The 18114-nt window shown below is 40.3% G+C and overlaps 1 protein-coding gene across 4 annotated transcripts in view; it reads left to right on the top strand.

Moving 5' to 3' along the window:
- RNF213 (ring finger protein 213) overlaps window positions 1-18114 on the top strand; it is a 182375-nt gene that overhangs the window by 66979 nt on the left and 97282 nt on the right. For all 4 annotated transcript variants that reach the window (XM_063456333.1, XM_063456332.1, XM_063456331.1 and 1 more), the window contains 7 exons: window positions 2124-2327; window positions 5828-6017; window positions 6271-6326; window positions 7496-7643; window positions 14783-14926; window positions 15534-15623; window positions 18111-18114. The exon at window positions 18111-18114 is cut by the window's right edge and continues 119 nt beyond it. In XM_063456333.1, coding sequence (XP_063312403.1) covers window positions 2124-2327; window positions 5828-6017; window positions 6271-6326; window positions 7496-7643; window positions 14783-14926; window positions 15534-15623; window positions 18111-18114 — 836 coding nt within the window. The remainder of the gene's footprint in view (window positions 1-2123; window positions 2328-5827; window positions 6018-6270; window positions 6327-7495; window positions 7644-14782; window positions 14927-15533; window positions 15624-18110) is intronic.

The following is an 18114-nucleotide window of genomic DNA, read 5'->3' as shown; positions in this document are numbered from 1 at the left end:
ACGTTATGGTCAGCCACCTCTCTAACCCACTTCACCTGACTCCTTCTTAATGTTTGATAAAAGGTCCACTGGATAATAATAATTATTAAGGGGGGGCTGTCACTTCCCTGTATTTTTTATATTATGTTTACTTCTAATTATATTCAACAACCATGTATGTGCGAGGTGTTAAACAAAAATAATTAGATATTGAAATCCCCAGCTCTTTATCCTGTAACTGGACGCCACCATCTTGGCTCCCTGTTAATCATCGTTATAAACTCTGACCATTGCACCTGTCAATCAGCAGAGAGAAAGGAGAAATGAAACAATGTTTCTCTGATTCCTCTCCAGTTACAATGTTTATCCTGGCTTTGCCTTGTCTGAACTGGATTTAGAATCTCTTTAGTATACATTTTAAAAGAAAGCGGAGCATCTCATTAAAAATGAAGAAAACATTGAAAATCACCTATAACTTGCATGAACCAATGTTATAAATTCCAGGGAAGTGACATCTTCCCCTTTAATCCTCCACCTGTTTTATAACCAGGAGACCTTCCTCCTCTGCCCACGCCCATTGAGAAGCAGGTGACTTGTATATAGTGTGAGCCGATGGGAAACTACCACCACACCCACCACTTGGTACCTCCTTACTGGTTGTTGACTACCCCATATCACGATGGGGGTTTAGATTTGTATTGATATTTATTTCCTTTTTATCATATAGAGGCAGAAAGTGATTATTTTAGGGCTAGGAATGTGAGAAGTCTATACAGGCCTGTCACCCCCCCTTCCCCTCCGGATTGGTGTGGGTCATCCCGGTCCACCACATCAATTACTCTTATCTGACTCCATGCTCAAGGTCTCTGGTATTCGGGCATAGACGCAAGAGGTGGCTCCTGAGGGCCAAGCTGATCTCCCTCAACCTTGTAACATGCTGTCAGCTCTCTTGGACAATCTCTGTGCTCAGTTCTGGCTTTGACTGCAGGGGAACCTGGAATCCGACACCAGAGGTGGGAAATTGCAACACTGGTGCTCCTCTCTATGACATAGTCACCCAGCGAGAGCTCCTGAGGCAAACCTATCTAGTCCCTTTCTGAAAATGGGCAGAATGGGATGGAATCCTCCTGGTTGGAGACGGTGAAAAGGCCAGATTCCTTCTCACCCTTTGAAGGTCGCTCGTAGCCTTGCATCTCCCCATGGGACCGGAGGGATAGGGGATGGATCACAGGGGCTGAATCAAGACAAGGCGGTACCCAGCTGAAGCTTCTGCACAGCCTGCTCTCTGGGCTACTACAGCAAGCCCTTAGGGTTGATATAGGATGGTTGGCATGAGCTGCTCCTGGGACCTGCCTTCTCCAAAAATGTACCTTTGCAGGGCCAGGATGACTAGCCTGTGACTCAATTTGCTTTTACAGTTTTAGCTCCAGTTTTCTCCGCAGTCATGTTGGCATACACTGAGATAATCTGTTTTCTGTAGAGTGAGCCAATTTTTGCCAACCTGTATTTAGATGCTGTGGACCCGTATCAGTCTGTTTATCTACCTTGCATGATTAGCTGTACTATTTCGTTTTTTAGTTAGTACTGCACTCAAGCAAGTGTCTAAAAAGAGATGCATACCTCTGCCAGCGTTATTTCCTATCCCATTTAATATCTTATACTGGCTTTTCTAAATCTTATTATTTGCAACAATCTCAATATAAAAATGAATAAAGGTTTTTATTTGTTGTCTGGGCATCTTCTCCCATAAATGTTACTGTACGTCCAACGTGTCTTGCTGCAAATACTTGTTGGTTTGTCCACCTATTGAACACCACTGTAGAGATTGTTGGCGCTTTATAAATAATCACAGTGATATGTCTACATATAAATGCTAGGCTTCCCTTCATATCCCAGTGGAGGCAGTTGATCTCTGTACTTTTTTGAGTGCGGGAGCAGGGATTTTTATTTTATTTTATTGCTTTGTGTAAATCGGATCAGATCACACTTTTCGAAAGTACCGAAATTTCTATGCTTTCACAGATATGTTCTGGATCACCCTAGATCCGAAGACAGGTTTTACAGAACATGTTGTATGTTGTCTTTCCCTTTAAATAACAGAATGTTTGAGATAATTACTGATTCATATTTCTTTTTCTTTACAGAATGAATATGTTATTGAGAGAGTTCTGTCAAAGCTGCATTGATAAAGATGTTGAACAATGGATTTGGGTGCTTCCTTTGCTGCACAAGTTTAGTTCTTTATGTGAACAGGGCGATTCTACTTTAACAACAAAAAACATCCAAGAGGATGTCTGGGCAGGGCTAGAAGGACTCGCGTACAAGAAATCTATAAACCGTTATAAAAGGTAGCTTTTGTATTTTTTTTTACTTTTCTGTGTGTATCTCTGATATTTTTCTGTTATTGGAATATTTATTCATTTGTTTAATTTGAAATGAAGCTGAATTAAAAATAAAACAAATCTAAGCTGGCAGAAAACATTCATTTATTTACATTTCGGAAGCATTTCTGACACAGTTTGCACAGTTTCTCTTGTACAGAAGGGACTTTCAGCTCAGTGTACATTTTGCAATATATTTGTCTGTTATGGTTTATGTTGGTTAAACCCTTTTTAAGCTGCTCCTGTGTTACCCATAGGGAATATTAGGCCCTGTTCTGTTCTTTGTGAGTGTCTCCAATATTCTATGTTTGGTTTTCACAATGTCTCTAAATTGCATGATGTTTAACCCCTTAAGGACACATGACATGTGTGACATGTCATGATTCCCTTTTATTCCAGAAGTTTGGTCCTTAAGGGGTTAAAGGGATGCTTCAGGCACCGAGACCACTTTAGCTCAGGTGCCATGTCTCTGTCTTTTTACCCTGTAATTGAAAACATTGTTGTTTTGCAAGGACAACAATGTTTTCATTGTAGGTTTAACGCGCCTCTAGTAGCTGTCAGGAAGATAACCACTAGAGGCGCTTCTATAGCTATAACAGAGTTAAAGTGGGTTATAGATCAAATGACTCTCTGTAACGGAGCTTCCTGTACCCCAGTTGGGTACCTCCGCCGACGGATGCTCCTAGTACTCCCCGAGGACTCCAAGCACTCCACCAGACACCATCAACACTGCAGACCCCACGAACCGCTGCAGCTTGGGGTCTCGCCGTCTCCTACCCACCCTGGACCTACGACAAGGCTTCAGGTTCCAGTGGGTGAACCTCTCTTCCTCCAGAGAGTCAAGCAGGAATAGCTCTTACAAAAGCTCAGGGAATCCTAGGTGTATAGTGATTATAGCAATCCCTTGTAGTGATATAGCAGTTCCCCCCCAATAAAAGACAAGACTCTAGAGTGAGAGTGAAGTAAGTCTGTTTAATGGAAGCCACAGCTGGCCTCTTATGCAAGTCCCCAAGCAAGGTATATGCTCACATGGACCTTGTGGGGGACAGGGACACAAAGCTCACAAACCAATCAAAACAGTAATTAAATGTACAACACTCCCATACACAGCACACAATCCCTCCTCTCTGCATGGGAGATAATTGAATCAAGTACATTATGTAACTCAATTATCTCCAGGCAGAAAAACACACATTTTTATAAAGTACCATAAGTACCCCTGATAGCACTGATCCGAGTGAACAACATATCCAAAAATCACCCAGATCAGATAAGGGGTTCAGAAATTTTATGGAAGTCATATTTTTGCCCAGGTGCAGGCATGGTGCCATGCCCAAAATAGTTCCATAGAATCGCGGTTAAGTGCTGCTGGAGAACCGACCGGGAACCACGAGGTTTTCACTCCAAAAATAGTTCCAGGGCATTCGCGGCTAAGTCCCCCTGCAGTTTATTCGCGGTTTTGGTCCATGTGAACAAGATGGCCGTCACCTCGTGGTCGTCTATAGGAATTGCGGCCACCCAGGTGAACACTTAGACCACAGAGGTGGGAATTGCAACCATGTATCAATTAAGCTTAATAAGCATCAGGGTGGTCTCCGGTTTGTGTGGCTGTTCGGTAAACGATCCATATAGCCCCAATTGCACGAACAGAGCCTGTTGGAAGTCCAAGAGGCACAATTGGTGTTTTAACACAGGGGCCATAGTCACAGGGTAGGAGGCTGCCAAACAGGCCCCTCCAAAAGCCAGTGGCTAGGTCACTTTTGCCACACTCTCCAACAGAACATTTGATTGGTGCAGTGCAATGTTCCTACAGAGGAACATTGGATTGACTAAGATCATCAATCTGGACAATCACAGAATGCAAGCGGTTCGGCTGCATGGAGACATGCATGCTTTGGGATGTTATATGCTGAGGGGTGGATACAGATGCGGGTCGGGGGGGAGGGGTATATTCTATTACCTTGTATCTGTGTGTGTATGTGATGGTATGTGTGCCAGTGTGTGTATGTGCTTGTCTGTAGGTGGAGGGATGTGTGTGTGTGCGCGTGCGCCAGTGTGCATGTGTCGGTATGTGTGTATCTATGTGCCAGTGTGTGTATGTGCAGATATTTGTGTGTATCTGTGTGCCAGTTTGTGTATGTGTGTATCTATGTGTAGGTATGTGTATCTGTGTGTGTGCCAGTGTGTGTAGGTATGTGTGTATCTGTGTGTGCCTGTGTAGGTATAGGTTTTGTATCTGTGTGTGTGCCAGTGTATGTGTCTGAATGTCTGTGTGTGTATTTGTGTGTGCCTGTGTAGGTATAGGTTTTGTATTTGTGTGTGTGCCAGTGTATGTGTCTGAATGTATGTGTGTGTATCTGTGTGTGCCTGTGTAGGTATAGGTTTTGTATCTGTGTGTGCGCCAGTGTATGTGTCTGAATGTCTGTGTGTGTATCTGTCTGTGCCTGTGTAGGTATAGGTTTTGTATCTGTGTGTGTGTGCCAGTGTATGTGTCTGAATGTCTGAGTGTTTATCTGTGTGTGGCTGTGTAGGTATAGGTTTTGTATCTGTGTGTGTGCCAGTGTATGTGTCTGAATGTCTGTGTGTGTATCTGCGTGTGCCTGTGTAGGTATAGGTTTTGTATCTGTGTGTGTGCCACTGTATGTGTCTCAATGTATGTGTTTGTATCTGTGTGTGTCTGTGTAGGTATAGGTTTTGTATCTGTGTGTGTGCCAGTATATGTGTCTGAAGGTATGTTTGTATCTGTGTGTGCCTGTGTAGGTATAGGTTTTGTATCTGTGTGTGTGCCAGTGTATGTGTCTGAATGTATGTGTGTGTGCCTGTGTAGGTATAGGTTTTGTATCTGTGTGTGTGCCAGTGTATGTGTCTGAATGTATGTGTGTGTATCTGTGTGGGCCTGTGTAGGTATAGGCTTTGTATCTGTGTGTGTGCCAGTGTATGTGTCTGAATGTATGTGTATGTATCTGTGTGTGCCTGTGTAGGGATAGGTTTTGTATCTGTGTGTGTGCCAGTGTATGTGTCTGAATGTCTGTGTGTGTATCTGTGTGTGCCTGTGTAGGTATAGGTTTTGTATCTGTGTGTGTGCCAGTGTATGTGTCTGAATGTATGTGTGTGTATCTGTGTGTGCCTGTGTAGGTATAGGTTTTGTATCTGTGTGTGTGCCAGTGTATGTGTCTGAAGGCATATGTTTGTGTCTGTGTGTATGTGTCAGTGTTTTATTGTGTTTCCATATCCCTGTGTGTGGCCGCATATGTGTACAGCCTGCCATCCCTAAACTAGAGTCCCCTTTTCACCCCGCTATAGTCCACCACCAGTGCCCCTCCCGAGATTTGGTTCTAGATCCGCCCCTGGGTGGACACCTACATAGGCAGGAACCAGTATAGTGTTAGGAATACATGTTTGCATATTTTAACATCATTTGTAAATGTTTTGTTTCCTTATAAAACCAAAACCCCTTTTCTCATTAGTGACCTTTTCCAGTTGATGATAAGTAAGAAGCATTTGCTACAAACGGACAGGACATTGATTCGCTCGTGGCTATGTTTGGTACCAATGGAGGAAATGAATAAACTTTTAGACCAAATTCCTGTACCCATTTTGGATGCACTTCGATCTTTTTGCTTTAAATTTCCCAAAGCTAATTTCAGCGCAAAACAGGTTTGTGTTACTCTGAAAAAAGTAAAATGTAATTCTGTTAATTCATTTTCCCCCCATTAAGTGTTCTAGTTTTGTATTATTTTATTCTATGACAAGCCCCCTGTTTGTCTTCCTTTGTTATGGGGCTAGACTGTTTTCAACTGGTTTAGGTTCTGCTCCTTTTTTGCCTTTTGTTGCCAATTTCTTTCTCTTTTACAATATTGGTGTTTTATGATTTTCTTTTGAGCAGTATATTACTTTTTTTCATTTCTAGAAAGCTGAAGATATTTTAAAGAGTTTGCTGAAGTTGATGCAAGATGTTAAAGACAAGTAAGTCCGCTACGTTTTGTTTAAAATAGAATGTGTCCCTCCGAACTGACTGCTTTCAGTGCTGCTTTCTGTAGTTAGTCCAGACAATGCCAGCTTATCTGTACTCCGAGCACACCCTTCGTCCTGTTTTGGTCATGCTTGACTCCACGGAGACCTCTGTTTTAGCATGTCAAGCCATGCTAAGACATTTTGTGGTCTTTATCCTGCGATGGTGCTCGGGCACACAACAGACTGTAGTGGTTAAAATACTTGGAGATTTCCTTTAATCATCTAAATACATTAAATGGGAACTGACAATTACCAGGATTTCTGTCTACTTATCTCTTCTATTTAGAAAAAATAATTTTAAATTCTGGAAAATGACATTAAATGGAATTAATCCACATATTCATCCTGGAACTTGGTTTCTCCTTTTTGGGTCCCTGTCAATCATTGTTAGAACATTTGCCCTTTTTGCCATCGAACATAGGCCTCGATTTAATAAGTTTTGTAAATGATTCAATACCGCTGGAGACATTTCAAAAGGATATCTTTATTTATACTTTAATAGTGACTTCAGCGTATAAATCACTTGGAAGTTGAGATTATTAAATCGCTTGGAAAGCTTATTAAATCGTGGCCATAGCTCGTGGAAGGCGAGAATCCACAACAATGTTTCTGTTCTCAGTTATATTGTGTGCGCTGACTGTGCCTAGACTAAGCGCTGCAGAATCTGTTGCCGCTATATAAATGGCATTAATAATAATAATAGACTGAACTGGTTTATGATGTAATCTGTGGAATATTTCATATACATCATAGAAAGGGATATTTCCATCAATTCCAGCGCATACGTTTCAAGATGATTATCAGAGTCTTTATCAATACGCACCTCCCATTTCATCCATTTCTTCTAAATATTACCATTGCTTTTCCCATCACCTTGTTGGAAACTGTCACTCCATACTCCAATTTGTGAATATAAAAACCATTGCATCCACTTGGCTGTATTATCAGCTCATCAAGGATATGTTCAATTTGTGATAAAAGGTAGCATTTGGATACAATTGGTCATTTATTTTTAATGTTTTTTATTTTTTTATTAGACAATACGATCCCAAGCACACTTTGAATTATTACTTAATATATGTTATTTTTTTGTTATTTTCTTTCTTTGAAATAATTTTCAGGATTCCCAGTAAAGACATCCTTCTGTCCTGTTGCGATGCAAGTCTTCAGCTGCACACCGTTATTTGTGCAGATTTCGTGAATAATTATGACTCGCCAGTACTTTCTGCAGGAATCATTCTAAACATAATCAGAAAGGCTTGCCAACAGGTGAGTATATACTACTTATTTGTACCTTGTCATAATATAATCAAACCCTACTATTCTTCCCCCCAACCCCTCTCTGTTGGCGTCCCCCAAGGGTCAGTCCTTGGTCCCCTGCTGTTCTCAATCTACACTGCCTCCCTTGGAAAACGTATCAGCTCCTTTGGCTTCCAAAATCATTTCTGTGCGGGTGACACGCAACTTTATATGTCCTCTCCTGATCTCTCCCCGTCCCTCTTGACTCGTGTCTCTGACTGCCTCTCCGCGATTTCCAACTGGATGGCTGCTCACTTCCTTAAACTCAGCCTGTCCAAAACAGAACTTCTGGTCTTTCCCCCCTCAAGTGTTGCTACTCCCGTGTCTTTCTCCTTCCAAGTCAAAGGCGCTACCATCACTTCTACCTTGCAGGCTCGCTGCCTGGGTATTCTCTTTGACTCTCTTTGAAGTCAAACATTGTTTGTGCCAATGACTGTATCTGTCAGTGAGTGTATGTCAGTGCATGCATCATTGAGGGCATTTCTGTCAGTCAAAGTGCGTGTTGGTCCTTGACAAGGAAGGGGTGGGGCAAATTTAAATTATGGGAGTGCCCGCGTTTCATCATGCCTAGGGCAGCAGAAATCTAAAATACACCACTGACTACACCCCAGTGTAAGCTCACTGAGCAGGGCCCTCAATCCCTCTGTTACTGTGTCACTATACCCAACTCCCTCTAACATGTAAACTCACTGAGCAGGCCCTCAATCCCTCTGTTACTGTCACTATACCCCACTCCCTCTAAAATGTAACCTCACTGAGCAGGGCCCTCAATCCCTCTGTTACTGTCACTATAATCAACTCCCTCTAACATGTAAACTCACTGAGCAGGGCCCTCAATCCCTCTGTTACTGTCACTATACCCCACTCCCTCTAGCATGTAAACTCACTGAGCAGGGCCCTCAATCCCTCTGTTACTGTGTCACTATACCCCACTCCCTCTAACATGTAAACTCACTGAGCAGGCCCTCAATCCCTATGTTACTGTCACTATACCCCACTCCCTCTAACATGTAAACTCACTGAGCAGGCCCTCAATCCCTCTGTTACTGTCACTATACCCCACTCCCTCTAACATGTAAACTCACTGAGCAGGCCCTCAATCCCTCTGTTACTGTGTCACTATACCCCACTCCCTCTAGCATGTAAACTCACTGAGCAGAGCCCTCAATCCCTCTGTTACTGTGTCACTATACCCCACTCCCTCTAACATGTAAACTCACTGAGCAGGCCCTCAATCCCTCTGTTACTGTCACTATACCCCACTCCCTCTAACATGTAAACTCACTGAGCAGGCCCTCAATCCCTCTGTTACTGTGTCACTATACCCCACTCCCTCTAACATGTAAACTCACTGAGCAGGCCCTCAATCCCTCTGTTACTGTGTCGCTATACCCCACTCCCTCTAACATGTAAACTCACTGAGCAGGCCCTCAATCCCTCTGTTACTGTGTCACTATACCCCACTCCCTCTAACATGTAAGCTCACTGAGCAGGCCCTCAATCCCTCTGTTACTGTGTCACTATACCCCACTCCCTCTAACATGTAAGCTCACTGAGCAGGGCCCTCAATCCCTCTGTTACTGTGTCATTATACCCCACTCCCTCTAACATGTAAGCTCACTGAGCAGGCCCTCAATCCCTCTGTTACTGTGTCACTATACCCCACTCCCTCTAGCATGTAAACTCACTGAGCAGAGCCCTCAATCCCTCTGTTACTGTGTCGCTATACCCCACTCCCCCTAACATGTAAACTCACTGAGCAGGGCCTCAATCCCTCTGTTACTGTGTCGCTATACCCCACTCCCTCTAACATGTAAACTCACTGAGCAGGCCCTCAATCCCTCTGTTACTGTGTCACTATACCCCACTCCCTCTAACATGTAAGCTCACTGAGCAGGGCCCTCAATCCCTCTGTTACTGTGTCACTATTGTAACCGCTGGCGGTTCCCTTATTTACCTCTATAATGTCTTAAAGCATAGAACTTAGCAGGGCTAACCATACAGATATCTTAGCCATAATGTTATATAGTTAGTAAGAGATCCTCTATTTAACATATGTAAATAATTGAGAATACAATATAAAATAAGGATTGTCTTGGAAGCAATAGTTTTGTCTTTTAGATATTTATTATATAAAAATATAAATATAGACATATAACATCCATTATAGCAGAGTTTATAAGATGAAATTAAATGCTTGCAAATATCATTAGTAGGTTAACATACCCTTCTGAACATGTCATCATGTCAGCCTCTCAGTCATTTTAAGATGGAGCAGCGTCTGTCTCCAAGTCTCTCCTCTGTTTCTTAACATTTTAAAAGTACACCTATTTATACCTTAAGTGTCGTCATTTTAGAGTCACCATAGTTCATATATGAAAAAGTAACTTGTCTACTTTAAATCAATTTAGGACCTCCCTTAATTTGGCAAAGATACAAGGCCATAACTAAAGGGTGTATACGTCATGGAAATTTTCCTGACTTAGTTCAAGATGGCATCTTAAAGTCTGAATAGCTTATCTGTTGTTTATACTAAGACGTAAGTGCACAGTCGTGGGAGATTCCCGGATTTGGGGAAGTTCCATTAACTTGGGGTTACCACAGTATATTGTGTACTGAAAGAGTCGTAGAATAGCCTTGAAGCTTGTTTATGCATTATTGTTATTGTAATTCGTCTGGGACAAAATGGCGCAAACATAATATGCACTGAGGTTATTGCTTAAAGAAACAGTTATGAAAAACAATATGTTCCATTTCTAACACCTTGTCAATTTGCAATATCTCTTAAAGACAAAGTACACAGTTTAAGAAATACAACATTTCATTCTAAAACTTGTAATATTTGCATTTGCCCATAACACCCTCTCCATTAAACTGTGGGCATTGTAGACCATTCCTTCCTTAAATTAGTGAACCAAAGTTCTCCAACAGTCTTTAGGTTTTTGTGCTCCCAGCATCTTTGATCATTGTTGTAACAGTAAAATATCCGTAGTGTGATCTTTGCCTGTAAAGGTGGTTGATTAAAATGAGCAAAGCTTTTGTCTAGGAAAGAATTGAAAAGAACACCAAGTTCCAGAGTAAGATATTCTCGGATGGATCCTGATAAAAATTTTAATCCAAAATTAAAAGTAGTAATTGTATTTGTAATCCAAAGTCTGTAAAGGCCTGTAGAATTTTACATTCCTTAGATACATTGCTGGAGGTTGTGTTTGTAGAATACCTGGGTATTTGTTGTAGAGTATAGGTTGTAGAGTCCAGCTTTCCAAATATTTGGCTAGAATTGGTTGCAGATATTGAATCGGCATCATCTGTTATCACCGTGGTGATGGTGTTGGTATTTGTCTTTGTCTTTGCTTTTTTTGTTTTGTTTTTTCATGAAATATCTTTACACCGATTATGATGTGTATAGATTGGATACTCTCCGATATTCTTTTACGGAATAAATTAATTGACAGCATTTCCAAGACATTGTCTTAAGTGACATGGATCCCATTATAGTAAATGTTATGTTGATACAGCAATCGAAGTGGATTCTCAAGAACGCCTCTTTTTGCTGTATTGGAATCTTTGTTACATCTTAGTGATAGACATCTCAATGACATCAGGTGCTGTTGTGCTAAAAATGTTAACAGGTAAAATCTGTGGAAAAATCTTTACATTTGTTATACTTTGTATAATAATGATAGATGAAATAGTAACATAGTTAATCTTTCTAGTGTTTTGTTTTAAAGATAAACACCCTTGTATATGATTTAGAGATATAAGGATAATTCGAAGCAGCAACTTATTTACCGCCTTTGTTCACAATGGTATGTAAAATTACAATCTCTTTAAATGTTAAAAATACTCTTTTATTAAAAATCTCTCTATATATTTGGAATAGTTGCTAATTGGAAATATGACGTTAATTATCTTTCTTGGTCCTGTTAGGTAGAAGACAACCTATTCCCTAAGTTACAATTAGTAAATATAATAACTATAGTTATTAGTGGCTTAAAATACCAGAAACACCCAAATATTGAATTTTATTTTTATTTTTTTTAACCAAGATCTGACAGCCATTGTGGAAAGTCACGTTCGTAAGATTGGATGCTTAACAATGAGAATCTTAATTTTTTAAATATATTTACCAGCGGCTGTTGGGTGTAACTTAAGATGATTTGGATTTTTTATTATTTCTAAAAGTGAGTTAAGAAAGCACTTAGATGCAATATTGAAGGTATTTATATTTTAACTCTACCTTTGTATAGGTGGCTTTATGTACCTTTAACCATCACAAACCAAATAACAATTATGTTATATATTGTATGTATTTTAATATATGTACATAGAGTGGTATGGATGTTGAATTTATATTTTTGACATCTTTTAACCAGTTTGCAATAGGTGACCTAAATGATCAATTTCCAAAATAATCATGTATATCACCTGGACGGGTTAATCCATAATACTCTTTGATTTCCATTGGCTGGCCTTGGCTCTGGCAGACTGAATATGTTTATCATTATAAATAAACTTTATGATAGTTGAAGTAAAGTTTCTGCCCGTCTTTCAGTTAAATTTTAACTGTTGAAGTACTTCACTTATATTTATTATACCACTCTGCAAACTTAAACGAATATCGAGTAGTTTCTGATTTAATAAGAACAGTTCACATTTTCTTCTAAAGTTTAAACGTTATTGCAGTTGTTATTGTAATCATATGATCTTTAACTATCATGATTCAATTATTTATCTGGGTAATTAGCTGTTATGCTCTTATACTTTATCTAATATATTTGTTTGTAGGCCATACTGCAGCTGCATTTGGCATTTTAGCAATAATTTTCAATTGCGTTTCAGATATTCACAAAGTCTATCCACCTTTGTAATTAACACATTATGTGTTTATTTGATACCATTAATTATAGTATCTGTATTATATTACACGTTGTCACTGACACATTTCTGATACAGGGAAACAAATAGCATGATTGCTTTAGTAATTATAATTTTTCTGTCCATGCACCACATTCCTGGAAGTCCAGAATATAGCAAAAATCCTTTGTCGTTTGATTCTATGGAGCCATTTAACGTTTTGATTGGTATAGTTATACCAAAAGAGCAAGGAGTACATCGGTAGATCACATCTGCAACAGAACCATGACAGATTCCTTGTTGTATCAATGTCTCTTTGTTTATGTTTACAGGAGTTCTTTGCTTTGCAAGTATGTAAATAATATGTAGAGTTTAAGAAAAGCTGCAAATCGTGCTTTAGTACAATTGTCCCATGATGTCAGGTTTCTGAAAGATTTTACTGGCCTTTTATATTCCATTCTGTTGGCAGGGCATCTGCTCTTAGTAGGCCTGTGTTGTTATTAATTATTAATTGCATCAAGGTTTCTTTCGTTAATTGATATGTTTCTTCCGAATTCAAATTCATATGCCACCAAATGTCATTGTAAAGTTCATCGTTACAGAATATTGTTCCAGCATGGTTTTCACTCCAGTACGAAATCTATATTCCTCTTCTTCTGCTCCTTCCTATTAACCACGTTTTCTGAGTTGTAGGCAACAATCTGTGTCTTGTACTGTGAGGCGCTTTGATAGTCAATCAGGTTTTCTCAGTACCATGTTCCATCTTGAGAAACAGCTGGGTGTTGACAATTATCAGCCTTTATTTCTTTTTCCGGTCATCTTCTGTCTGGATAATAGCAATGTCCAGAATTAACGTAGCACTTCTTTTCAGCATAAGAAGGCTGTTTGCGGTAGTCATTCAATGATAAACTATATGGCCCTCAACCCATCTGTTACTGTGTCACTATACCCCACTCCCTCTAACATGTAAACTCACTGAGCAAGCCCTCAATCCCTCTGTTACTGTGTCACTATACCCCACTCCCTCTAACATGTAAACTCACTGAGCAGGGCCCTCAATCCCTCTGTTACTGTGTCACTATACCCAACTCCCTCTAACATGTAAACTCACTGAGCATGTCCCTCAATCCCTCTGTTACTGTGTCACTATACCCCACTCCCTCTAACATGTAAACTCACTGAGCAGGGCCCTCAATCCCTCTGTTACTGTGTCACTATACCCCACTCCCTCTAACATGTAATCTCACTGAGCAGGCCCTCAATCCCTCTGTTACTGTGTCACTATACCCCACTCCCTCTAACATGTAAACTCACTGAGCAGGGCCCTCAATCCCTCTGTTACTTTGTCCCTTTACCCCACTCCCTCTAGCATGTAAACTCACTGAGCAGGCCCTCAATCCCTCTGTTACTGTGTCACTATACCCCACTCCCTCTAACATGTAAACTCACTGAGCAGGGCCCCCAATCCCTCTGTTACTGTGTCACTATACCCCACTCCCTCTAACATGTAAACTCACTGAGCAGGCCCTCAATCCCTCTGTTACTGTGTCACTATACCCCACTCCCTCTAACATGTAAACTCTCTGAGCAGGGCCCCCAATCCCTCTGTTACTGTGTCACTATACCCCACTCCCTCTAACATGTAAACTCACTGAGCAAGCCCTCAATCCCTCTGTTACTGTGTCACTATACCCCACTCCCTCTAACATGTAAACTCACTGAGCAGGGCCCTCAATCCCTCTGTTACTGTCACTATACCCCACTCCCTCTAACATGTAAACTCACTGAGTAGGGCCCTCAATCCCTCTGTTACTGTGTCACTATACCCCACTCCCTCTAACATGTAAACTCACTGAGCAGGCCCTCAATCCCTCTGTTACTGTGTCACTATACCCCACTCCCTCTAACATGTAAACTCACTGAGCAAGCCCTCAATCCCTCTGTTACTGTGTAACTATACCCCACTCCCTCTAACATGTAAACTCACTGAGCAGGGCCCTCAATCCCTCTGTTACTGTGTCACTATACCCCACTCCCTCTAACATGTAAACTCACTGAGTAGGGCCCTCAATCCCTCTGTACCTGTGCATCAAACTCGTTTGGTTAGAAGTAAATGTGTCGGTGAGTCCACCCATTGTACAGCGCTACGGAATGTGTTGGTGCTTTATAAATAATAATAATAACTAGAATTCTTTTAATCATTGTTTTGCAATGTAATTTTAATGATTTTTCTTTCATCTCTTTATCTGTAGGAAACCTGCAGTGAACCTAATGCCGAATCCCCAGACATAGAACATGCTTTGCAGAGAGCGTTACATCTCACTAGAAAATGGTTCCAAGAATCGTTTCCACATAAATTAAATATATATGGGTCTTCAATAGATTATGAATTACATGTAAGTGTTTTTATTTGATTGTTATGATTTTATTTGATTATATGATTATTTTTGTATGGTTTTTATGTTGAATCGTCACAATTTCAAATGTGAAAGTTTCATAAATAGGGAGGAAAAATAGTATTTATTATTTAAAGAAGAAATATTGTATAAGCGCAGTGCCTCGGGTATCTGTGTTTTGGTTTATTTTAATTAATTTAATGCACAGAGCTCTGAGTGAGACACGGAATAGCAATGTGTGTCTTTGCACATACTCACATTGCAGATTCTGTACGTTTCTGTTAGGGACTAAGTTGTACATCAGGAACAGAAGTATTTGGACAGATCTGATTGGCTGCAAGTTCTGGGCTAAGTCGCAGCCATCATTCACGGCTTACCATTGCCGTCTTAACTTGCACAAATAATGAGGAAGTAAACCTAGTAGCTTGGCTTTGGATGCAACAAAGCGTTTAGATGGAAGCTGTAATGATACAAAGAGCTGTAATAATAAGATGAGCTGTAAGGATACAATAAGCTGTAATGATACGATACACTGGTGCTCACGGTGTCACTTTAATATCTCAAATACATGGAACATTTACAATTCTGTTTTATCACTTTTCCATAGGCCTGGAGCAGGTTTCTTTATGCTGGGGAAGGTGTGACTTTGAAATGGGAAGAATCTCTTCTCTCAGTTTTGTGCAGAAAGATTAAACAGGTAAATCTAATGAAAGAGCAGTTTTAAAATCTTTTTGATTTCTCCGAATACAATAAGTGCTCTCATTGCAGAAGATAAAAAAAACATTGAGCAAAATTCGGGAACAATTTATTTATAAATATACATATAATTGTTAATTAAAAAACAGATTGGAAGAATACTTAAATTAAATTATCCTGTTCAGAAGACCTTAAATATCAGGATTACGGGAATCATATGCAAACAAAGACTTGAGAAAAAAATAAAAATAGTGCATAAAATCTACTCAATGTTTTATATAAAGAGGGCAGTGCTGGGCAGCAATACCCTGGGGCCAAACCCAGCCAGTGAAACTTCAAAAATAATATATATTTACATTTCTCCCAAATTGGTCTTGGAGTTAGGAGTCAGAACTAGGAGTCATTCCCTCACACTAAATTGTGTTGGAGGCTGTCCGGCTATACGACATTACACTCCTTGGCCAAGAGTGCCAAGTGCCCATGGAGTGGTCTTCTAATTGACCAACACACTAGACTCAATGCAAACCCAGCAGTTAGTCAGGGAGGCTGCTGGTAAGGACGTGTTTACTGTAAGTTTGTTGGTATGCACGTCATTCAGTGAGTTTGTGTGTATGTGCGTCACTCAGTGAGTTTGTGTGTATGTGTGTCAAGTGAGTTTGTGTGTATGTGCGTCACTCATTGTTTGTGTGTGTATATGTGTCATTTAGTGAGTTTGTGTGTGTATGTGTGTCATAAAGTGAGTGTGTGTGTGTATCTGTCATTCAGTGAGTTTGTGTGTGTGTGTGTGTGTGTGTGTCATTCTGTGAGTTTGTGTGGTAAATTTGTGTGAGTCAGTCAATGAGCTTATGACAGTCATTGTGTGAGTGTGTGTGTGTGTTATGAAGACATCTTTTAAAATATTTGTGTGTTAGGTGTTGCAGTCTGTTTTACTGCTCCCAACACCAGAATAGGATGTGGGTTCCTAAACGTTCAAAGAAAAATTCTCTGTTTAATAACTTTTATTGGACATCAGTTATAGTTACATAGTAATCTAGGCTGAAAAGAGACTAAACTCCATCAATTTCAACCTTTAAAAGCTATTCCTTTATGATGTTGATCCAAAAGAAGACAAAATAACCTAATTGTAGCCATTTCCAATTATGCCATGAAAATGGAATAAAATTCTTCTTGACTCCATAACTCGTTCACATATATATCAATTATATCCTTGATTATTTTGGTTTTTCAAAAGAATCCAAGCCTTTTTTTTTTTTTAAATCTCTATAGAAACTGATAAGACAACCTCTTTAGGCAGAGAATTCCACATCTTTATTGTTCCTATTGTAAAGAACCCTTTCCTTTGCTGCTGCATTCCAGTCTCAATGGGTGACCTCTTGTCTGTTGTGTATTCCGGTTAATGAACAGGACAGCACAAAGTGGATTGAACCGACTGTATATATACGTGCAGTGCTATCATATGCACTCTAAGGCGCCTTTTTTCTAAAGAAAACAAATTACGTTTCTCTAGCCTTTCTTCATAACTAAAGTTTTTCAACCCCCTTACTAATTTTGTAGCGCACACCGTATAAAAAGGCAAAATTATATTTTGATCACATGAATCAGTACCCCTTTTTGTACATGAGAGCATCTTACTAGCTTTTGCAAAAGCAGACGGCATCAGTTATATGGGCGTGGTTGACTGAGCGACTGTACAGATGTGACTTAGTGGCGCTCCAACAAGGTTCCACAGGGGCACAAACATAGGAGTCATTTCTTCCCGGAGAGACTCACTTTGCCAGACATCAGACTCTCCTTCGAGAGGCCTGGAATGCAGACTACATCAGATATGGCACTTGAGGCCCAGAATGAGCTGGAGGCCTCTGAAGAATCCCAAGAAGATGAAGCATTACTTACCTCACCTCGTCCCTTCTACAAAAGGAGACATTAAACAGTTGCTGATTGACCTGAGACAGGTCTGGAAGGCCAACCTTTTGGAGGCCCAGACTGAAACAAGTGCTTTACACCACAAAGTGCAAGCTGTGGAGGAGAGAGCGTGAAAGTCAGCTCGAGGACACCAAGTGCCATATAGAGGGGCTTGCCGAGCAAGTTACACAGCTGTATCCCATCACCGGCACAGAAATATTCGCGTGCATGGTATACCTGAAAAGGTAGGCAGAGAGGAGTTTCTGCTGTTCGGCCAGAGGATGATAACCCCATTGGGTTTGAAGGGATGTTCCGAGACCATGCATATATTAAAAGTGTTCAAGTTTCTCAAATCAGCTGCAGCTTCTGTGGACGCCCCCAGGCATGCTATTGCAGTTACCAGAGACTTAATGGTGAGATCCGAAATCATGACCTGCTGCAGAGTGATGTGACTGTGAGGTTTGAGGACTGGTCAGTGACAGTATAAGGATAATATATCATTATTATTAATAGTAGTATTAGAATGATAATAATTATTATTAATAATATAACAATAACTATATTCTGTGTTTTGTTCCCCTAACAGGTAG

The sequence above is a fragment of the Pelobates fuscus genome, chromosome 5, assembly GCF_036172605.1.
Source record: "Pelobates fuscus isolate aPelFus1 chromosome 5, aPelFus1.pri, whole genome shotgun sequence".
Lineage (NCBI taxonomy): Eukaryota > Metazoa > Chordata > Amphibia > Anura > Pelobatidae > Pelobates > Pelobates fuscus.
The sequence above is the reverse complement of the archived record's forward strand: the minus strand, read 5'-3'. Positions and strand labels throughout refer to the sequence as shown.